The 19933-nt window shown below is 54.2% G+C and overlaps 1 protein-coding gene across 3 annotated transcripts in view; it reads right to left on the reverse strand.

Annotated features, from left to right (window-relative positions):
- Positions 1-1806: 1806 nt before the first annotated feature.
- Positions 1807-19933, reverse strand: part of LOC116954782 (kinesin heavy chain-like) — a 62534-nt gene continuing 44407 nt past the window's right edge. The window contains exons 19-27 of one of the 3 annotated variants that reach the window (XM_076052542.1): positions 19722-19831; positions 16271-16372; positions 11801-11861; positions 11224-11295; positions 9141-9245; positions 7882-8098; positions 5436-5565; positions 4643-4736; positions 1807-2155 (exon numbers count right to left, since the gene is read on the reverse strand). In XM_076052542.1, coding sequence (XP_075908657.1) covers positions 4655-4736; positions 5436-5565; positions 7882-8098; positions 9141-9245; positions 11224-11295; positions 11801-11861; positions 16271-16372; positions 19722-19831 — 879 coding nt within the window. In that variant the 3' untranslated portion in view covers positions 1807-2155; positions 4643-4654. Of the gene's footprint in view, positions 2156-4638; positions 4737-5435; positions 5566-7881; positions 8099-9140; positions 9246-11223; positions 11296-11800; positions 11862-16270; positions 16373-19721; positions 19832-19933 lie in introns of all 3 variants that reach the window. The other 2 variants (XM_076052541.1, XM_076052540.1) reach the window with 2 other exon arrangements.

A 19933-nucleotide genomic window follows, 5' to 3' on the forward strand; every position in this document is an offset into this window, starting at 1 on the left:
CAACATACGCACGTCACGTAGCTCTGTAGCAGGCGTGTACCGGTTCGACTTCCTGGGGCGATTCGATGAATTGTCGCAAATCGCAAGGGCCGGAATTCGATTGAAGAATTTATTTTTTTAGTTATTTTTACTCAACGCATTAATCGATAACACTGTCGCTTTCATCTATACAGTAGACTCTCGATTGTCCGTGTGCGGTTCATCCGATTTGCGGATTAACTGTGCACCTGAGATTTTGAAATAAATTAATAACCCATGGACTTTCCCTTAAGCCCAGATTAATAATCTAAAAACAGTTCATACAACATTGTTATTCTTGGAAATGTTTTTCACAAGTCACGTGCTGAAACCCAACAAATATTGACTTAAAGCTTTCGTGACTGCAGGAATTCACATTCTTTAGGTCTTTCGGTAAAGTCACGTTGATAGGCTCAAAGAAAATAACAAAAGAATACGTTTCGATCGCACCACAACGAAACGAAACGTCGTATTTTTTTGTTGTTATTTTCTTTGAACCTATCAACGTGACTTTTACCGAAAGACCCAAAGAACACCGAACGAATATGTTGCTCTGGTGAATCCCGAAACCCACGTGATCGCCTCTCCAGTACAGCAGTCGCATATTTTACCAAGTACATTTTCTTAAATCGAACGAAATCTATACCTATATCAGTGGTTTTTGGCATCGAGATCCGCGGAAGATGTTTTTATTTTTGGATTATCCGCGATGTTTAAATTATCCGCGCGGTCGTACTACCCGTCATGAGTGCCGACAATCGAAGAGTCTAACCGTAGATATAAAATCGGCAACGTTTTCGGTAACGGCGCGTTCTCCGTCACGCGTGAAAAGAAGGCCCATCGCCCGCAATATCGTCTCCAATATGTCTCTCCTTTCGAGGCCACACGCAAGAAGTGTTCTAACGACACGGAACGCGTCGTTAGAACTGTGCTCGTGCACAACGGCCAACGAAGCAGCAGCAGCAGCAAATAATTGGTTGACAGCGGTGCAACCGAGGGGCAGAGCCGGTGGGGGGGGGGGGGGGGGGGTGACAGGGGTGACATTCTGCGTGTGAGTGTACGACACTCGGTCTGGCGGACTCCGTGCAACTGCGTTGTCAGAGCGTGTCGCCAACCGATGGGAGTCTCGTTCAACAGCCTGACTCTCTAAATCATTCTTGACATTAAAATTTGTTGAATGTAACCCCGGGCTGAAAATCCTGGCTCCGCCCCTGGGCGGACCGATCGATCGTCCGTCCGTCTGGCGGACGGTCTGGTAGGCTGCGGTACGAATGATGGAATCGTCACTTTATTTAACCCCGGGGATAGACCCTGTTGAGATTCGGCACCGCCAGGCGACCTCATCTCTCTGCGTCGTTGGTAGCCTCTCGTCCCGGTTCCCCCGTCTCGCCGTCTGCTTTGTCTCCTCGTTCGTCATTCTCCCATCGTCGTCGGGATCGTCGTCATCGTCGTGATCGTCATCGCGCTGCCACGGAACTTTGTCGCCACCAACCGACCCCCTCCCCCCCCCCCCCCCGTGCCCTCCCCCCCCCAAATCTCGCCAACGCTAAAGTTACATTAACGCCCCCCACCCCCCCAACTCGCCCACCCACCCAACCACAACCAACCTCACCCCCCACCCCCCCCCCCACCCCAACAAATAATTACAAATTAAATTAAAATAAATAACACGCGCGTACACAAAACGGAGCGGCGTGAGGCGTTGGACGGACGTGTCGTGGGTCGTCTTTAGAGCGCGCCGCTCGTTAACGTTAACGGGGGGGGGGGGGCAGAGGGTGGGGGGGGGGTCGCCGTACTGACTCGCTAAGGCGTGCGACGCTGGCGGTTAAACGAGGCGGGGGGGGGGGGGGGCGGTCGCCCGTAAAGAGGTGACCGCGACACTCACCTCGTCGACCTCCTCCTCCTCCTCGCCGTTACCACGTTGCGTTATTGGTATATCCAGCGAAGCGCAGTGTTGGTCGATCGCTCTTAAAATATATATATATATTTTGACGGTGACGGTGGTGGGGGAGGGGGGTGGTGGCGGGTAAGTACGGGTAGGCGAGAGGGGCGAGTGGGTAGACGGGTGAGTGTGTGGGTAGACACGTAGAGGGGTGAGTTGGGTTGTGGCCAGGGTCTGGTCGGATATGTTCGTTTCCTGCAGAGATAACGGAGAGATACAGATCGGGATTAATCGTGCGGCTGTGTCTTCATCATGTGTAGGGTCTGATGTGGCCTCGTAGTGGTTGGTTGTAGGGGCAGCGTGGGCACCACGGTGGCTAGGAGATGTTAACTCCCTCGCCTGGTATACAGGTGGTCGTGGCTTCGATCCCGACCCTGACGCCTGCTGCTGTATATTTGGAGTTTGCGTGTCTCTCTCTCCATAGTCGCGTGGATTTTTCTCCGGGTCCTCCTCTTTTTTCCCTCCACGTTTAGAACCAACGTCACGTGTTTAGGGGTCTTGGCTGCTATCAATGTCCACGTGACGAGCCGCTTGGTTGGGCTGTTGTTTGTGACGGCCAGGTCGCTTCTGAAAAAAAGCTACACAGCAGCTCAGTGGGGCCTTAACAGTTCAGTTTATACGGTCGGCAGTCGGGCAGTGCAGCTGGAACACTCCTGCCTCACAGCAAGAAGCACCCGGGTTCGATTCCCGACTCGGACGCGTTTCTGTGCTGGAGTTGGCACGTTATCTCCCCCTGCTCTGCAGGGGTTTCCCTTTCGGGTCCTCCAGTTTCCTCGCATAGCTAAAACAAGCCCCGCACAATGCAACTGGGTATTGGCCACACGTCCTCCTGGTGAAAAAATAACCTTCAAATGTATTCAGTGGGATCACACGCAGCAGCAGGAGCAGGCACAGCACGGGCAGCAACATCGCCCCTATTGTGAAAACTTGGCGGGACCCTCCCGAGAACGAGTCTTGGGTAAACAGGCGCCGTGAAATATACTAAAGTAAATGCCAGCAACAGTCACCGTTGCACGTTGTGAATGACTTCCCCTTGAAATACACCTGGGTCTGTCTTCCCGTTGGTGGGACGACATCGCCACCCGCCTGGGCGCTTGGGTCTGAGACATCACCGCGCCACCATTCAACAAGTTGGGCCTATGAGGTTGGGCCGTGTACAGCAAAGTCCTCATTTGACGCGCCAGTAGCAGATGCGTTCCAGCGAAAAATGCGTTAAGCGAAAATAATTTCCCCCTAAATAATGTAGTAATGATAAAGTTTGGCGAGGCACTATGTACTACTACGCACACTGAGGGCACGCCGCCACATTACTGCATCATTACGCGTTACTGTATCACTGCACCGCTCAGCTGCGCGACTCAAGAAAGTAGTTTGTCGTCGACGGCTCAGAAAGCGCGTCATTACGGTGCGCATTCCACTTCATAACGGAGCGTGGTCGGCGTTATAACGGAGCACGCGTTGCACATTATAACGGTGCATATTCCGTGTTATAACGGTGTGTGCTCCGCTCTATAACGGTGTGTGCTCCGCTCTATAACGGTGTGTGCTCCGCTGTATAACGGTGTGTGATAGAGCTCCTGTAGGCACTAGGTTTCCTGTAGGTTCTAGGTCTCCTGTAGACGCTAGGTCTCCTGTAGGTTCTAGGTCTCCTGTAGGTTCTAGGTCTCCTGTAGGTGCTAGGTCTCCTGTAGGCGCTAGGTCTCCTGTAGGCGCTAGGTCTCCTGTAGATGCTAGGTCTCCTGTAGGTTCTAGGTCTCCTGTAGGTTCTAGGTCTCCTGTAGGCGCTAGGTCTCCTGTAGGCGCTAGGTCTCCTGTAGGCGCTAGGTCTCCTGTAGGTGCTAGGTCTCCTGTAGGTTCTAGGTCTCCTGTAGGTGCTAGGTTTCCTGTAGGTGCTAGGTCTCCTGTAGACGCTAGGTCTCCTGTAGGTTCTAGATCTCCTGTAGGTTCTAGGTCTCCTGTAGGCGCTAGGTCTCCTGTAGGCGCTAGGTCTCCTGTAGGCGCTAGGTCTCCTGTAGGTGCTAGGTCTCCTGTAGGTTCTAAGTCTCCTGTAGGTGCTAGGTCTCCTGTAGGTGCTAGGTCTCCTGTAGGCACTAGGTGTCCTCTAGGCTCTAGGTCTCCTGTAGGCTCTAGGTCTCCTGTAGGTGCTAGGTCTCCTGTAGGTTCTAGGTCTCCTGTAGGCTCTAGGTCTCCTGTAGGTGCTAGGTCTCCTGTAGGTTCTAGGCCTCCTGTAGGCGCTAGGTCTCCTGTAGGCTCTAGGTCTCCTGTAGGCGCTAGGTCTCCTGTAGGTTCTAGGTCTCCTGTAGGCGCTAGGTCTCCTGTAGGCTCTAGGTCTTCTGTAGGCGCTAGGTCTCCTGTAGGTTCTAGGTCTCCTGTAGGCGCTAGGTCTCCTGTAGGTGCTAGGTCTCCTGTAGGCGCGTCTGCCCGCCGCCTCAGTCGACAACCACGACACCCGGGCCTGTCCCCGTCCCCTCTCGCCAGCAAGGAGTCTTCCAGCGCTTCTCTCGCCCGGCTCACGGTGCACCCACCCAGTGCGGCCAGCTGGTCGCTCGCTTGCCGCCTGTCACCTGCGACCAGCGCGGTTGGCTACGTACGGAGCGAAAGAAGTTCAGCGTGCGTGCGTGCGTACGTGCGTGTGTGCGTATGTACATGCGTGCGTTCGTGCGTATGTGCGTGCGTACGTGCGTGCGTACGTGCTCAGATGGCGGCAGCCTCCTGTTGGCACAGCAGCAGCTTGGACGGGTCCTCCGCTTCGTAGCCACAGTGGCTGCTGCCATTGCTGGAACGCACACACACACACGCACACACACACACGCACACACACACACGCACACACACACACGCACACACGCACACACGCACGCACACACACACACGCACCCACACACGCACGCACACACACACACGCGCACGCACGCACACACGCACCCGCGCGCACACACACGCACACACACACATGCATGCGCGCATACACACGCACACACGCACACACACACACGCATACATAGATAAAGACAAAGATCCCCGGTGTAGCCCAAACAGACTGTTGGGGCAAGTGCAGTTCGCGAGTGCCTATGAAGGCCGGCACGGGACATCAGGGGGTGCGTGGCCAGCACCACGCCCGGCCGGCTTTGTCTTCCCCGTGGCGATGTGGGTGGGGGGGTAGGGGGGTGGGGGGTGGTGTGGGTAGGGGGGTGGGGTGTGGGACGGTGGGGGGGGTAGGGGGGGTAGGGGAGGGTGGGGGGGTAGGGTGGGGGGGTGGGGGAGGGTGGGGGGGTAGGGTGGGGGGGTAGGGGAGGGTGGGGGGGGGTAGGGGAGGGTGGGGGGTGGTGTGGGTAGGGGGGTGGGGTGTGGGACGGTGGGGGGGGGTAGGGGGGGTAAGGGAGGGTGGGGGGGTAGGGGGGGGTAGGGGAGGGTGGGGGGGGTAAGGGAGGGTGGGGGGGTAGGGGGGGGTAGGGGAGGGTGGGGGGGGGCTCACATTTTGTCTGGGCGTGCACCGCCGCGGATTCCGCTGGAGTCACGGTGTGGGTAGAGGCAGCCCGACCCGCCGCGGATCATGGGGTGAGTGGGGGATGCCATGGGGTGCTGGCCGGGCCTGATGGGCTTGGCTGTACGGGACGGCACAGGGAGTCGCACAATCATCGACACGCTCACGCGAGACGCTGCGGAAATCGGCGAGGGTCACCGCTAGCACGATCGCGAACACGCAGGCGCAATAGCCGCAGTCGCGTGCGCACGCACGCACGGGTACACACAATCACGCGCCTGTACGCACTCACGCGCGTGCGCACACAGATCGCGCACACACACACAGATCATACACAGATCACACACACACAGATCACACACAAACACAGATTTTGTACACACAGATCGTGCACACACACACACAGATTGTACACACACATACAGATCGTACACACACACACAGATCACACACACAGATCACACACACACACATATCACACACACAGATCGTACACACAGATCACACACACACAGATCACACACACATACAGATCGCACACACACACACACAGATCACACACACACACACACAGATCGTACACACACACACACAGATCGTACACACACACAGATCACACACACACACACAGATCACACACACAGATCGTACACACACACAGATCACACACACACACACAGATCACACACACACACACAGATCGTACACACACAGATCACACACACACAGATCACACACACAGATCGTACACACACACACACAGATCACACACACACACACAGATCGTACACACACACACAGATCACACAGATCACACACACACACAGATCACACACACACAGATCGTACACACACACACAGATCGTACACACACACAGATCACACACACACACACAGATCGTACACACACACACACATATCACACACACACACAGATCACACACACACACAGATCGCACACACACACACACAGATCACACACACACAGATCGTACACACACACACACACAGATCGTACACACACACACAGATCACACACACACACAGATCGCACACACACACACACAGATCACACACACACAGATCGTACACACACACACACACAGATCGTACACACACACACAGATCACACACACACAGAGATCACACACACACACAGATCGTACACACACACACAGATCACACACACACAGATCGTACACACACACACACAGATCACACACACAGATCACACACACACAGATCACACACACACACAGATCGTACACACACACACACAGATCACACACACACACAGATCACACACACATACAGATCGCACACACACACACACAGATAACACACACACACACACAGATCGTACACACACACACACAGATCGTACACACACACAGATCACACACACACACACAGATCACACACACAGATCGTACACACACACAGATCACACACACACACACAGATCACACACACACACACAGATCGTACACACACAGATCACACACACACAGATCACACACACAGATCGTACACACACACACACAGATCACACACACACACACAGATCGTACACACACACACACACACAGATCACACACAGATCACACACACACACAGATCACACACACACACACAGATCGTACACACACACACAGATCGTACACACACACAGATCACACACACACACACACACAGATCGTACACACACACACACATATCACACACACACACAGATCACACACACACACACAGATCGCACACACACACACACAGATCACACACACACACAGATCGTACACACACACACACACAGATCGTACACACACACACAGATCACACACACACACAGATCGCACACACACACACAGATCACACACACACAGATCGTACACACACACACACACAGATCGTACACACACACACAGATCACACACACACACAGATCGCACACACACACACACAGATCACACACACACAGATCGTACACACACACACACACACAGATCGTACACACACACACAGATCACACACACACACAGATCGTACACACACACACAGATCACACACACCGTACACACACACATCGTACACACACACCGTACACACACCGTACACACACACACACACACCGTACACACACACACACACACCGTACACACACACACACACCGTACACACACACCGTACACACACACACACCGTACACACACACACCATACATACACACACACACACCATACATACACACACACCATACACACACACACACACACACCACACACACACCATACACACACACCATACACACACACCACACACACCACATACACACACACACCGTACACACACACACACACCATACACACACCACACACACACACACCACACACACCACATACACACACACACCGTACACACACCGTACACACACACCCACCGATCTGTGCGGAGTGTCCGCGCCGTGCCATGTTGCGCGTGCGCACAGCCTCCTTGATGCGGTCCACCTCGTGCTGGTAGCGCTTGCGGTCACGCATGGCACTCTCCTTGGCCTCCCTCAGCGCAGCTTCCAGCGCCTTGACACGCTCGGCGGTGGCACGCAGGCGCTTCTCCAGCTTAGGAAGCTCGCAGCGCAGATCCGCATTGTCACGAACCAGCTGGGGGGGGGGGGGCAAGGGGGCAGGGGGGGGGCAAGGGGGGAAAGTGGAAGGAGAGAGGGAGGAGAAGAGATGGAGGGGGGATGGAGGGGGAGATGGAGGGGGAGATGGGGGGGGGATATGGGGGGGGTGGAGGGGAGATGGGGGGGTGGGAGATGGGGGGGAGAGATGGGGGGGGGAGATGGGGGGGGTGGAGGGGAGATGGGGGGGAGATGGGGGGGGTGGAGGGGAGATGGGGGGGAGATGGGGGGGGGTGGGGGGGAGGTGGAGGGAGGAGGTGAGGGGGAAATGAGGTTGAAGATGAGGGGGAGATGGGGGGGGAGATGGGGGGGGGTGGAGGGGAGATGGGGGGGGGGGAGGTGGGGGGAGATGAGGTGGCGATATAAGAAAGAGAGGGAAGGAGGGGGACAAGGGCAGAGGGAGGTGAGAGGGGGGAGGGGGTTGAAGGAAAGAGAGAGGAGAGATGGGTGGTGGAAGAGATGGATGTGAGGGAGAGGTCGGAGAGAGATGGTGAGGAGGGAGAGTTCGTTAGGGGTTGGAGAGAGTTGGAGAGTAGACGGGGGGGAGGGGGGGGGGTGGAAGCAGCGGTGAGAGAAAGTGGGGAGATGTTGGAGAGAGAGCGAGGTGGGGGTCGATGGGAGAGACAAGGTGAGGGGGAGAGAGAAATGGAATAGGAGACAGCAAAAGTGGGAGACATTGGGGGGGGGGGTACAGGTGGGAGGAGAGGGGAGACATTGGGGGGGTACAGGTGGGAGGAGAGGGGAGACATTGGGGGGGGGTACAGGTGGGAGGAGAGGGGAGACATTGGGGGGGGGGGGTACAGGTGGGAGGAGAGGGGAGGAAGGGAACCAGCGAATGAATGAAGGAAGAGAATGAAGGGCGAGTGATCGGGGAGAGAGGTGGAGAGAGATTGAGGGAGGCAGGTGACGGAGTAGGATAAGAGAGAGACAGAGAGGGCCTCAGGTTGGCTCCCACTAAGAGACGGTGCTGGAGGTGGTCACAGACCACAGCCGCGGAGAGGTGCGGCGACATCGGGGCTTACCTGCTTGTGCACCTTTGTAAGCTGCTCCAGGTTATTCTCAAGAAAGGAAATCTTCTGTTTCTGAGCAACGCTGCCTCCGGTGTCATCAGAGTCCATTTCTGCTGTCTGTGACACAAACCCAGACACACACGTCCATCATCGTCCATCATCGTCCATCATCGCCCATCATCATCCATCATCGCCCATCATCGTCCATCATCGCCCATCATCGTCCATCATCGTCCATCATCGCCAATCATCATCCATCATCGTCCATCATCGCCCATCATCATTCATCATCGCCCATCATCGTCCATCATCGCCCATCATCATCCATCATCGCCCATCATCATCCATCATCGTCCATCATCGCCCATCATCATCCATCATCACCCATTATCGTCCATCACCGCCCATCATCGTCCATCATCGCCCATCATCATCCATCATCGTCCATCATCGTCCATCATCATCATCCATCATCGCCCATTATCGTCCATCATCGTCCATCATCATCATCCATCATCGTCCATCATCATCCATCGTCAGCAATGGCGTCATCACCTTCATTATCCGCATCAGATTCATCACCGTGTCCATCATCACCATCATTAGCATCATCATCAGTCATCATCATCGTCATCATGAGCATTATTATAATAATCATCATCATCACCATCATCAGTATCATCATGAATCTCATCATCACCATCACTATCATCAGCATCATAATCACCATCATCATTCCTCGTGTCATTAGCATCCATATCTGTTACACACCAAACAAACATTCATCATCATCAGCAGCATAATCATTCACATCAGAATCATTACTGTTACTGTCATCATCACCATCATCATCACCATCATCATCAGTCCTCTTGTGTTATCAGCTTCCATCTCTGTTACACACCAGCCAAACAATCATCATCATCCTTCCGGGGTGGACAAAATCACCACTCGTAACACCTCAACAGGGCTGTGCCGGGTGGTGGCGGGTTTAACGACACATTTATATTTACGCTATCTAACCCACAAACTTCTATTACGGATAATATTGGTCGCGAAAGTCTACGTGTTAAACGAATGTATGTATATTCTTTGGTTCTTTCGGTAAAGTCACGTAGGTAAAACTAAAATAAAACTAAAATGAAAACAACTAAATTTCATTTTTGTTTTATTTTATTTTTACCTACGTGACTTTACCGGAAGAACCAAAGATTATGGATCCTTGCAGTCACGAAAAGCTTCAAATCTATATTTAATGTATGTACGTATGTACGTTGAACTTCTTTCGCACCGTACGTAGAAAACCGTGCTAATCGGAGGTGCGGTGGGGGGGGAAGGAAAACCAACTAACAAGACAAAAATCAGTTGTAAAGATGATGTAAAGATGATGTAAAAGTGCATCGCTTCCAGTGGCTTCCTAATAGAACCTCTAATGCGCCACAGATTGCCTTTCACTCTCGGAGAGAGAGAGAGAAACGCAGAGCGGCAGAGGCGCAGGAAAACCACCGGGCGAGTCGCAAGGCAGCCAGAAACCGACGTCAACAATTTCCCGAGCTCTGCGATCCTACGTTGAGATGATTGGCGAACTAAGGGCCCTCTGATTGGACGACTCCCTGGCCCAATGACCCGCAAACTCGTGATCTCCTGACAGTGCCAGATTATCCTCGTAGCACAAGTAGCTACTATATATGTAGTAGCTACTACATATATAGTAGCTACTACATATGTAGTAGCTACTACATATGTAGTAGCTACTACGCGTGTAGTAGGTACGGGGCCCCACACTTTCAAGGGCCCCGCGCTAAATACTTAGAAGCTATCAATTCCGGTTCAGTGATTCTGCACTTGCTCTATTACTATAGTACTATACTGCCTTCAACTGTTATGAACGACTGAGTGTTTAAGGTTAGCGATTTGTCGTATTATCTGTCTGTATAGCAAATGACAAAAATACAATTACTTTACTGTGCGAGTAAAAAAAATTGTGTTTTAATTTTTTTTTATTTTTTATTTTTTTTTATTTTAGGGGCCCCTTTATAACATCATAATTATACTGCAGGCCCCGCACTAGCTTCATCCGGCACTGCCTCCTGACCTTTTTGACTCGGGTGGCGATGTCCTGCACGAACAGCTTGCGCAGATTGTGCAGTGTCTGGAGCTCCTTCGCCTGTGGCGGGAGGCAGGGAAGACGGTTGTGGAGTCCCGTTACACGCCGAGCGGTGTGTCACCGCGTTCATGAGAAGCTGCGTGATGATGATGGTTGTGATGATGATTATTGAGATGATGATGATGGTTGTGATGATCATGGTGGTTGTGTTGATGACGATTAATGAGAAGCTGATGGTGATGGTTGTGATGATGATGATGGTGGTTGTGATGGTGATGGTTGTGATGATGAAGGTGGTTGTGATGATGACAATTAATGAGAAGCTGCTGATGAAGATGGTGTTAATGATGATGAAGGTGGTTGTGATGATGATGATGGTTGCGATGATGACGATTGATGAGGAGTCGATGATGATGATGACGGTTGTGATGATCATGATGGTTGTGATGATGATTATTGAGAAGCTGATGGTGATGATGAAGGTGGTTGTGATAACAATTAATGAGAATCTGCATGATGATGGTAGTGTTGGTGCTGCTGCTGCTGCTGCTGTGACTAAACGTACCACGGTCTCCTCCAATCCTTTAAGGTCCTGTCGGGCCTGCTCCCGTCTGTCCTGGAGGAGTCTGTACACATACGCACGCACACCCGCAGACACACACGGGCACACGCGCACAGACATACACGGGTGCACACAGGCATGAACGCACCCACAGATACACACGCACACGCGCGCGCACAGACACACACGGGCACACGGGCGCACACATGGGCGTGAACACACCCAAAGAAACACGCGCGCACACGTGCACACAGACGCATACATGCACACACGTGCACACAGGCGTGAACACACCCACACACGCACACACGAGCTCAGACGCATACATGCACATCGGCACGCACAGGCGTAAACATAAAGATAAAGATCCCCCGTGTAGCCTTAACAGACTGTCGGGGCAAGTGCTGTTAGCGGGCACCCTTGAAGGCCGACACGGCACACGAGGGGGTGGGTGGCCAGCACCACGCCCGGCCGCCTTTGTCTCCCCAGTGGCGATGTTTACTACACACCGCACCAGGTGCTCAATTGAGGCTGAGACGACCTAGGGGAGACCCAGGACCGATTCAGATAATCGTCACCCATGTTGGCCGTGAGCGGGAATCGAACCCGGGTTCGCCGGGTTCGCAGCGCAGCGCTGACCCCACACCTCCGACGAGCGTGGTTTGCCACGTCCGGTGCGAACGAAGTTCAACAAACGCGCACACAAAGACAAAGGTCCCCCGTATGGCCTCTTAACGGACCGTTGGGGCAAGTGATGTTAGCGAGCGCCTGTCACGTGCCGGCGGCACGGCGCACGAGAGGGCTAGGTGGTGGTCATAACCACGCCCGGCCGCCTTTGTCTCCCCACTGGTGCTGCCATCGCATCGCACCTCGGTACTCGCTTTAGGCTGAGTCGACCCAGGGGAGGTCCCGGAACCGGTTCAGGGATTCGTCACCGATGCTGGCGGCGCGAGCCGGTGGGAATGGAACTCTGGCCGGCGGGTTCCGTGGCGCGGCGCGCTAACCACTGCGCCGCCGCTCGCCGTACAAAACTACAAACACGCGTGAACGCGCGAAGATGGCAACGCTAAGGGCCCGCGAGGCAGAGAGCTTCACGAACCCGCTCGCCGCACGGCCATATTCTGTGCCCCCCCCCCCGCCCCGCCTCCCCCATCTCTGCGCGACCCGCCAACCCTCGCCTCCGAACCCGCGGGGTCACGGAGCGCGTACCGCCACGCCTCGGCTACAGCGATGAGGGCGACGCACGGCCACGCAGCGCAGCGACGGCATGCGACGCGCCATGCGGGAACACGCGCGACATGCCACGGCGACGACGCGTCAAGTATTTTACAAACCCCGCGGAATCGCGCCGTTGGCCGCCGGTTGAGCACCCCCCCGGCCCGTGCCACTGAAGCTCCGAGGCTTTGGAACGCTTTTGGCTTCGCTAGTGAAGGCAACAACCGGAGTGGTGAGCTAGATTTGAGTCCCTTCTGGGAAAAGTCACCTCTGCAGACTGCGCTTTGCCCACCACTAGTTCTGGCCGTTTACCCAGCTGTTTGTTACTGAGCGAGTGGGTGAGTGGGTAAGCGAGTCAGTGAGTCGATGAGTGGGTGAATGTGTGAGTGAGTGAGTGGGTGAGTGGGTGAGTGGGTGGGTGAGTGAGTGAGTCGATGAGTGGGTGAATGTGTGAGTGAGTGAGTGGGTGAGTGGGTGGGTGAGTGTGTGGGTGAGTGAGTAGGTGAGTGACTAAGTGGGTAAGTGGGTGAGTGGGCGAGTGAGTGGGTGAATGAGTGACTAGGTGAGTGGGTGAGTGGGGGAGTGAGTGAGTAGGTGAATAGGTGATTGGATGGGTGAGTAAGTGAGTAAATGAAATGCACCACTTTTACTTATTTTAAAGGATTGTTATTATTTAAACCGCATCCCGACATTCAAAGCTGAACATCGGCTTCGTCAGCCATGGTCAATCCACTGCTGGATGAAGCCCCCCCCCAGGCCACCGCCACCTCGCGCGGTCCCGCGAAATCACGCGAGCCGATTTCACTACTCCACCGTTACCACTGCTCCACCAGGTGACGGTGGAGCAGATAACCACTGGTGGAGCAGTGGAAATCGGTAGAGTTGGAAAGTGTGCCTAGCCCAGCACGGACTGAGCCACAACATGTCATAGTACCGCCGTAACATGCGATGCGCCGTAACATGCGATGCGCCACCTCATTCACCATGCCATGCCACGCTTTGCCATGCAATGTGGAAGCTTGTTGGTTGTGAGTTGAGCATGTGACCCACCGCGGGACCTCCCATCGCGAGATAACTGAGAAATATATTATAATTGTTTTTATAATCTCGTTTTGTTCGCATCGCCTCGTTTGTGTCGTCCGTCTCGTTTGTGTTGTCTGTCCGCATTTGTATCGTGCGGAGCGCCCTTCCTTCCGAGATTAGGGAGCCAGTGGAGAGCAATCCACTTTCAAATCTAAATTGAAAACGAATTTCTTTAGAACTGCTTTTTTGTGTGTGTCGGTTAGTTTGCTGACCTTCCACCCCCGCACCGTTGGGCTACGTACGGTGCGAAAGAAGTTCAACGCACACACGCTGTTCGTTCTGTCTAGCTCGTTCCATTAGACCAGGGGTGGGGAAACGTCCGGCCCACGAAGCCGTTTAGGGCCCGCAGAATCATTGGGTCTCTGGCCCTGCCAAGGCAACCGCAGGCGGGACTCGAAATTCAATAAATCTAGGAGCAAACCTGGAAAAAGCAGTTGCGAGTAGCAGCAACATCGTCAATACCGGCTAACATCATCACCACGCCTCGCCAAAGAGAATCAGTTCCAGCCCATCGCATTAGGGGCGAGTTAATTAAATGTTTGACCAAATATAGCAGGCTAATTTTTAAGTTGATAATTTAGTATGGCCCGCGAATTATGTTATATAAATATCCAAATGGCCCTTGGCAGAGAAAAGGTTCCCCACCCCTGCATTAGAGCTATCAGGTCAATTTTGAAAATCGTTTGCATGCAATTTGCATCTCAATTTGGGAGGGATCGATCCTTGTGCCAACGGCATCTGTAGCCAGCGTGAGGATCGCTCCGAATCGATGGAGAGGACCGGAGGACCGGTGGTCACATTGGTCAGCAATCACCCTGTGGTGTCGTGATGCCAGCCTGCAGATGGTGAGTGTTGAGTGGCAGGTGGTGAGTGTTGGGTGGTGGGTGGTGAGTGTTGGGTGGCAGGTGGTGAGTATTGGGTGGCAAGTGGTGAGTGTTGAGTAGCAGGTGGTGAGTGTTGAGTGGCAGGTGGTGAGTGTTGAGTGGCAGGTGGTGAGTATTGGGTGGCAGGTGGTGGGTATTGGGTGGCAGGTGGTGAGTGTTGAGTAGCAGGTGGTGAGTGTTGAGTAGCAGGTGGTGAGTGTTGGGTGGCAGGTGGTGGGTATTGGGTGGCAGGTGGTGAGTGTTGAGTGGCAGGTGGTGAGTAATGGGTGGCAGGTGGTGAGTAATGGGTGGCAGGTGGTGAGTATTGGGTGGCAGGTGGTGAGTGTTGAGTAGCAGGTGGTGAGTGTTGAGTGGCAGGTGGTGAGTAATGGGTGGCAGGTGGTGAGTATTGAGTAGCAGGTGGTGAGTGTTGAGTGGCAGGTGGTGAGTAATGGGTGGCAGGTGGTGAGTGTTGTGTGGCAGGTAGTGAGTATTGAGTGGCAGGTGGTGAGTATTGGGTGGCAAGTGGTGAGTATTGGGTGGCAGGTGGTGAGTGTTGAGTGGCAGGTGGTGAGTAATGGGTGGCAGGTGGTGAGTGTTGTGTGGCAGGTAGTGAGTATTGAGTGGCAGGTGGTGAGTGTTGGGTGGCAGGTGGTGAGTATTGAGTAGCAGGTGGTGAGTGTTGAGTGGCAGGTGGTGAGTAATGGGTGGCAGGTGGTGAGTGTTGTGTGGCAGGTAGTGAGTATTGAGTGGCAGGTGGTGAGTATTGGGTGGCAAGTGGTGAGTGTTGGGTGGCAGGTGGTGAGTGTTGAGTGGCAGGTGGTGAGTGTTGGGTGACAGGTGGTGAGTGTTGTGTGGCAGGTGGTGAGTATTGGGTGGCAAGTGGTGAGTGTTGAGTTGCAGGTGGTGAGTGTTGGGTGACAGGTGGTGAGTGTGGGGTGGCAGGTGGTGAGTGTGGGGTGGCAGGTGGTGAGTGTTGAGTAGCAGGTGGTGAGTGTTGGGTGACAGGTGGTGAATGTTGAGTTGCAGGTGGTGAGTGTTGAGTGGCAGGTGGTGAGTGTGGGGTGGCAGGTGGTGAGTGTGGGGTGGCAGGTGGTGAGTATTGGGTGGCAGGTGGTGAGTGTGGGGTGGCAGGTGGTGAGTATTGGGTGGCAGGTGGTGAGTGTGGGGTGGCAGGTGGTGAGTATTGGGTGACAGGTGGTGAGTGTTGTGTGGCAGGTGGTGAGTATTGGGTGGCAAGTGGTGAGTGTTGGGTGGCGGGTGGCGGGTAGCGGTGCTGCATGGCGGGGCGAGGCGGAAGGCAGGCACGTACGTGAGCTCATGGAGTCTCCGACTTTTCTCCTGTTCCTCACTTTTTAGCTTCTCGTAGTCGGAGCGGAGCCGCTCCTGCTCCAGCTGCAGCTTCTGGTTGAGGCTGCGCACGCGACGCAACACGACGCGGGGTGACACAACGTCGTCGCTTGACACACACACACACACAGGGTGACACAATGACGTCACTACACACACACACAGGGTGACACAACGACGTCACTACACACACACACAGGGTGACACAACGACGTCGCTACACACACACAGGGTGACACAACGACGTCACTACACACACACACAGGGTGACACAACGACGTCGCTACACACACACAGGGTGACACAACGACGTCACTACACACACACAGGGTGACACAACGACGTCGCTACACACACACAGGGTGACACAACGACATCGCTACACACACACAGGGTGACACAACGTCGTCGCTACACACACACACAGGGTGACACAACGACGTCGCTACACACACACAGGGTGACACAACGACGTCACTACACACACACAGGGTGACACAACGACATCGCTACACACACACACAGGGTGACACAACGACATCGCTACACACACACAGGGTGACACAACGACATCGCTACACACACACAGGGTGACACAACGTCGTCACTACACACACACAGGGTGACACAACGACGTCACTACACACACACAGGGTGACACAACGACATCGCTACACACACACACAGGGTGACACAACGACATCGCTACACACACACAGGGTGACACAACGACATCGCTACACACACACAGGGTGACACAACGTCGTCACTACACACACACAGGGTGACACAACGACGTCACTACACACACACAGGGTGACACAACGACGTCGCTACACACACACACAGGGTGACACAACGTCACCACACACACACAGGGTGACACAACGTCACCACACACACACAGGGTGACACAACGACGTCGCTACACACACACAGGGTGACACAACGACATCGCTACACACACACAGGGTGACACAACGTCGTCGCTTGACACACACACACACAGGGTGACACAATGACGTCACTACACACACACACAGGGTGACACAACGACGTCACTACACACACACACAGGGTGACACAACGACGTCGCTACACACACACAGGGTGACACAACGACGTCACTACACACACACAGGGTGACACAACGACGTCGCTACACACACAGGGTGACACAACGACATCGCTACACACACACAGGGTGACACAACGTCGTCACTACACACACACAGGGTAACACAACGACGTCACTACACACACACAGGGTGACACAACGACATCGCTACACACACACACAGGGTGACACAACGACATCGCTACACACACACACAGGGTGACACAATGACGTCACTACACACACAGGGTGACACAACGACGTCACTACACACACACAGGGTGACACAATGACGTCGCTACACACACACACAGGGTGACACAACGACATCGCTACACACACACACAGGGTGACACAACGACGTCGCTACCCACACACAGGGTGACACAACGACGTCACTACACACACACAGGGTGACACAACGACATCACTACACACACACAGGGTGACACAACGTCACCACACACACACAGGGTGACACAACGACGTCGCTACACACACACAGGGTGACACAACGTCGCTACACACACACAGGGTGACACAACGACGTCGCTACACACACACAGGGTGACACAACGTCGCTACACACACACACAGGGTGACACAACGACGTCACTACACACACACACAGGGTGACACAACGACGTCGCTACACACACACACAGGGTGACACAACGACGTCACTACACACACACACAGGGTGACACAACGTCGTCGCTTGACACACACACACTCGGGGTGACACAACGACGTCACTACACACACACACAGGGTGACACAATGACGTCGCTACACACACACAGGGTGACACAACGACGTCGCTACACACACACAGGGTGACACGGCGTCGCTCGACACACACACACAGGGTGACACAACGTCACCACACACACACAGGGTGACACAACGACGTCGCTACACACACACAGGGTGACACAATGACGTCACTACACACACACAGGGTGACACAACGACGTCGTTACACACACACAGGGTGACACAACGACGTCGCTACACACACACAGGGTGACACAACGACGTCGCTACACACACACAGGGTGACACAACGACGTCGCTACACACACACAGGGTGACACGACGTCACTACACACACACAGGGTGACACAACGACGTCGCTACACACACACAGGGTGACACAACGACGTCGCTACACACACACAGGGTGACACGGCGTCGCTCGACACACACACACAGGGTGACACAACGACGTCGCTACACACACACAGGGTGACACAACGACGTCACTACACACACACAGGGTGACACAATGACGTCGCTACACACACACAGGGTGACACGGCGTCGCTCGACACACACGCTCTCACAAATGACGGCTCAACAAAGTGACTCATCACCCACCATCACCGTGTGGACATGTATAAGCAGCTGCCAAATAATCTAAACGTGTGATGTTTATTCTCAATGTGGAAGACCCGGAGAAAACTCCACGCGACCACGGGGAGTAAGCGAGAGAGACACGCAAACTCCAAATATACAGCAGCAGCAGCAGGTATCATCAGTGTTGGGATCGAACCCACGACCTCCTGTAAACCAGGCGAGGTAGTTAACATCTCCTAGCCACCGTGATGATGATGAGAGAGAGAGACACGCAAACTCCAAATATACAGCAGCAGCAGCAGGTGTCATTAGGGTCGGGATCGAACCCACGACCTTCTGCATACCAGGCGAGGTAGTCAACATCTCATAGCCACCGTGTGACTCACACAGGGTCACACACCGTAGGACACAACGGGAGCACCTATGAAGGCCGGCACGTAAAACGAGGGGGTGGGTGGCCAACACCACGCCCGGCCGCCTTTGTCTCCCCAGTGCTAACTCGTACACACTGCCTCGTGTACTCAGAGGCTGAGTAGACCTAGGTGAGGCCCAGGACCGGCTCAGCTGATTGTCACTGGTGTTGGCCGTGAGCGGGAATCGAACTCGGAAGGTCTGGGTTCGTGGTGCAGCGCGCCAACCACTACACTAACCGCTACGTGCGCACACACACATGCACACACACGCACAGGTGCACACACATGAACACACGTGCGTACTCACACACACGCATGTGCACACACTCTACAGATACACACACGTTCGTACAAACGTACGTGTGTACTCACGCACACGCGCACGTGCGTACTCACACAGACGCATGTACACACACTCTACAGATACACACACACTCTACAGATACACACACGTTCGTACAAACGCACGTGTGTACTCACACACACGCACGTGCGTACTCACGCACACGCGTGCGAGCACTCACTCCTTGAGTCCGTCCACGATCTTCTGCTTCTCGTCGATTTCGTCACGCAGGCGAGACAGCTGCTTGTGGTGGCTCTCGCGGTGTTCCATCATCTGCTGCTCCAGGGCGTTCTGCCGGAAGCAAAGACAACGATCCCTCGATGGTGCTCATGATGGTGCCGATGATGGTGCTGAGGATGATGGCGCTGATGGTGCTGATGATGGCGCCGATGA

The sequence above is a fragment of the Petromyzon marinus genome, chromosome 56, assembly GCF_048934315.1.
Source record: "Petromyzon marinus isolate PM22_M1 ecotype Great Lakes invasive population chromosome 56, UKy_Petmar_22M1.pri1.0, whole genome shotgun sequence".
In the NCBI taxonomy this organism is placed as follows: domain Eukaryota; kingdom Metazoa; phylum Chordata; class Hyperoartia; order Petromyzontiformes; family Petromyzontidae; genus Petromyzon; species Petromyzon marinus.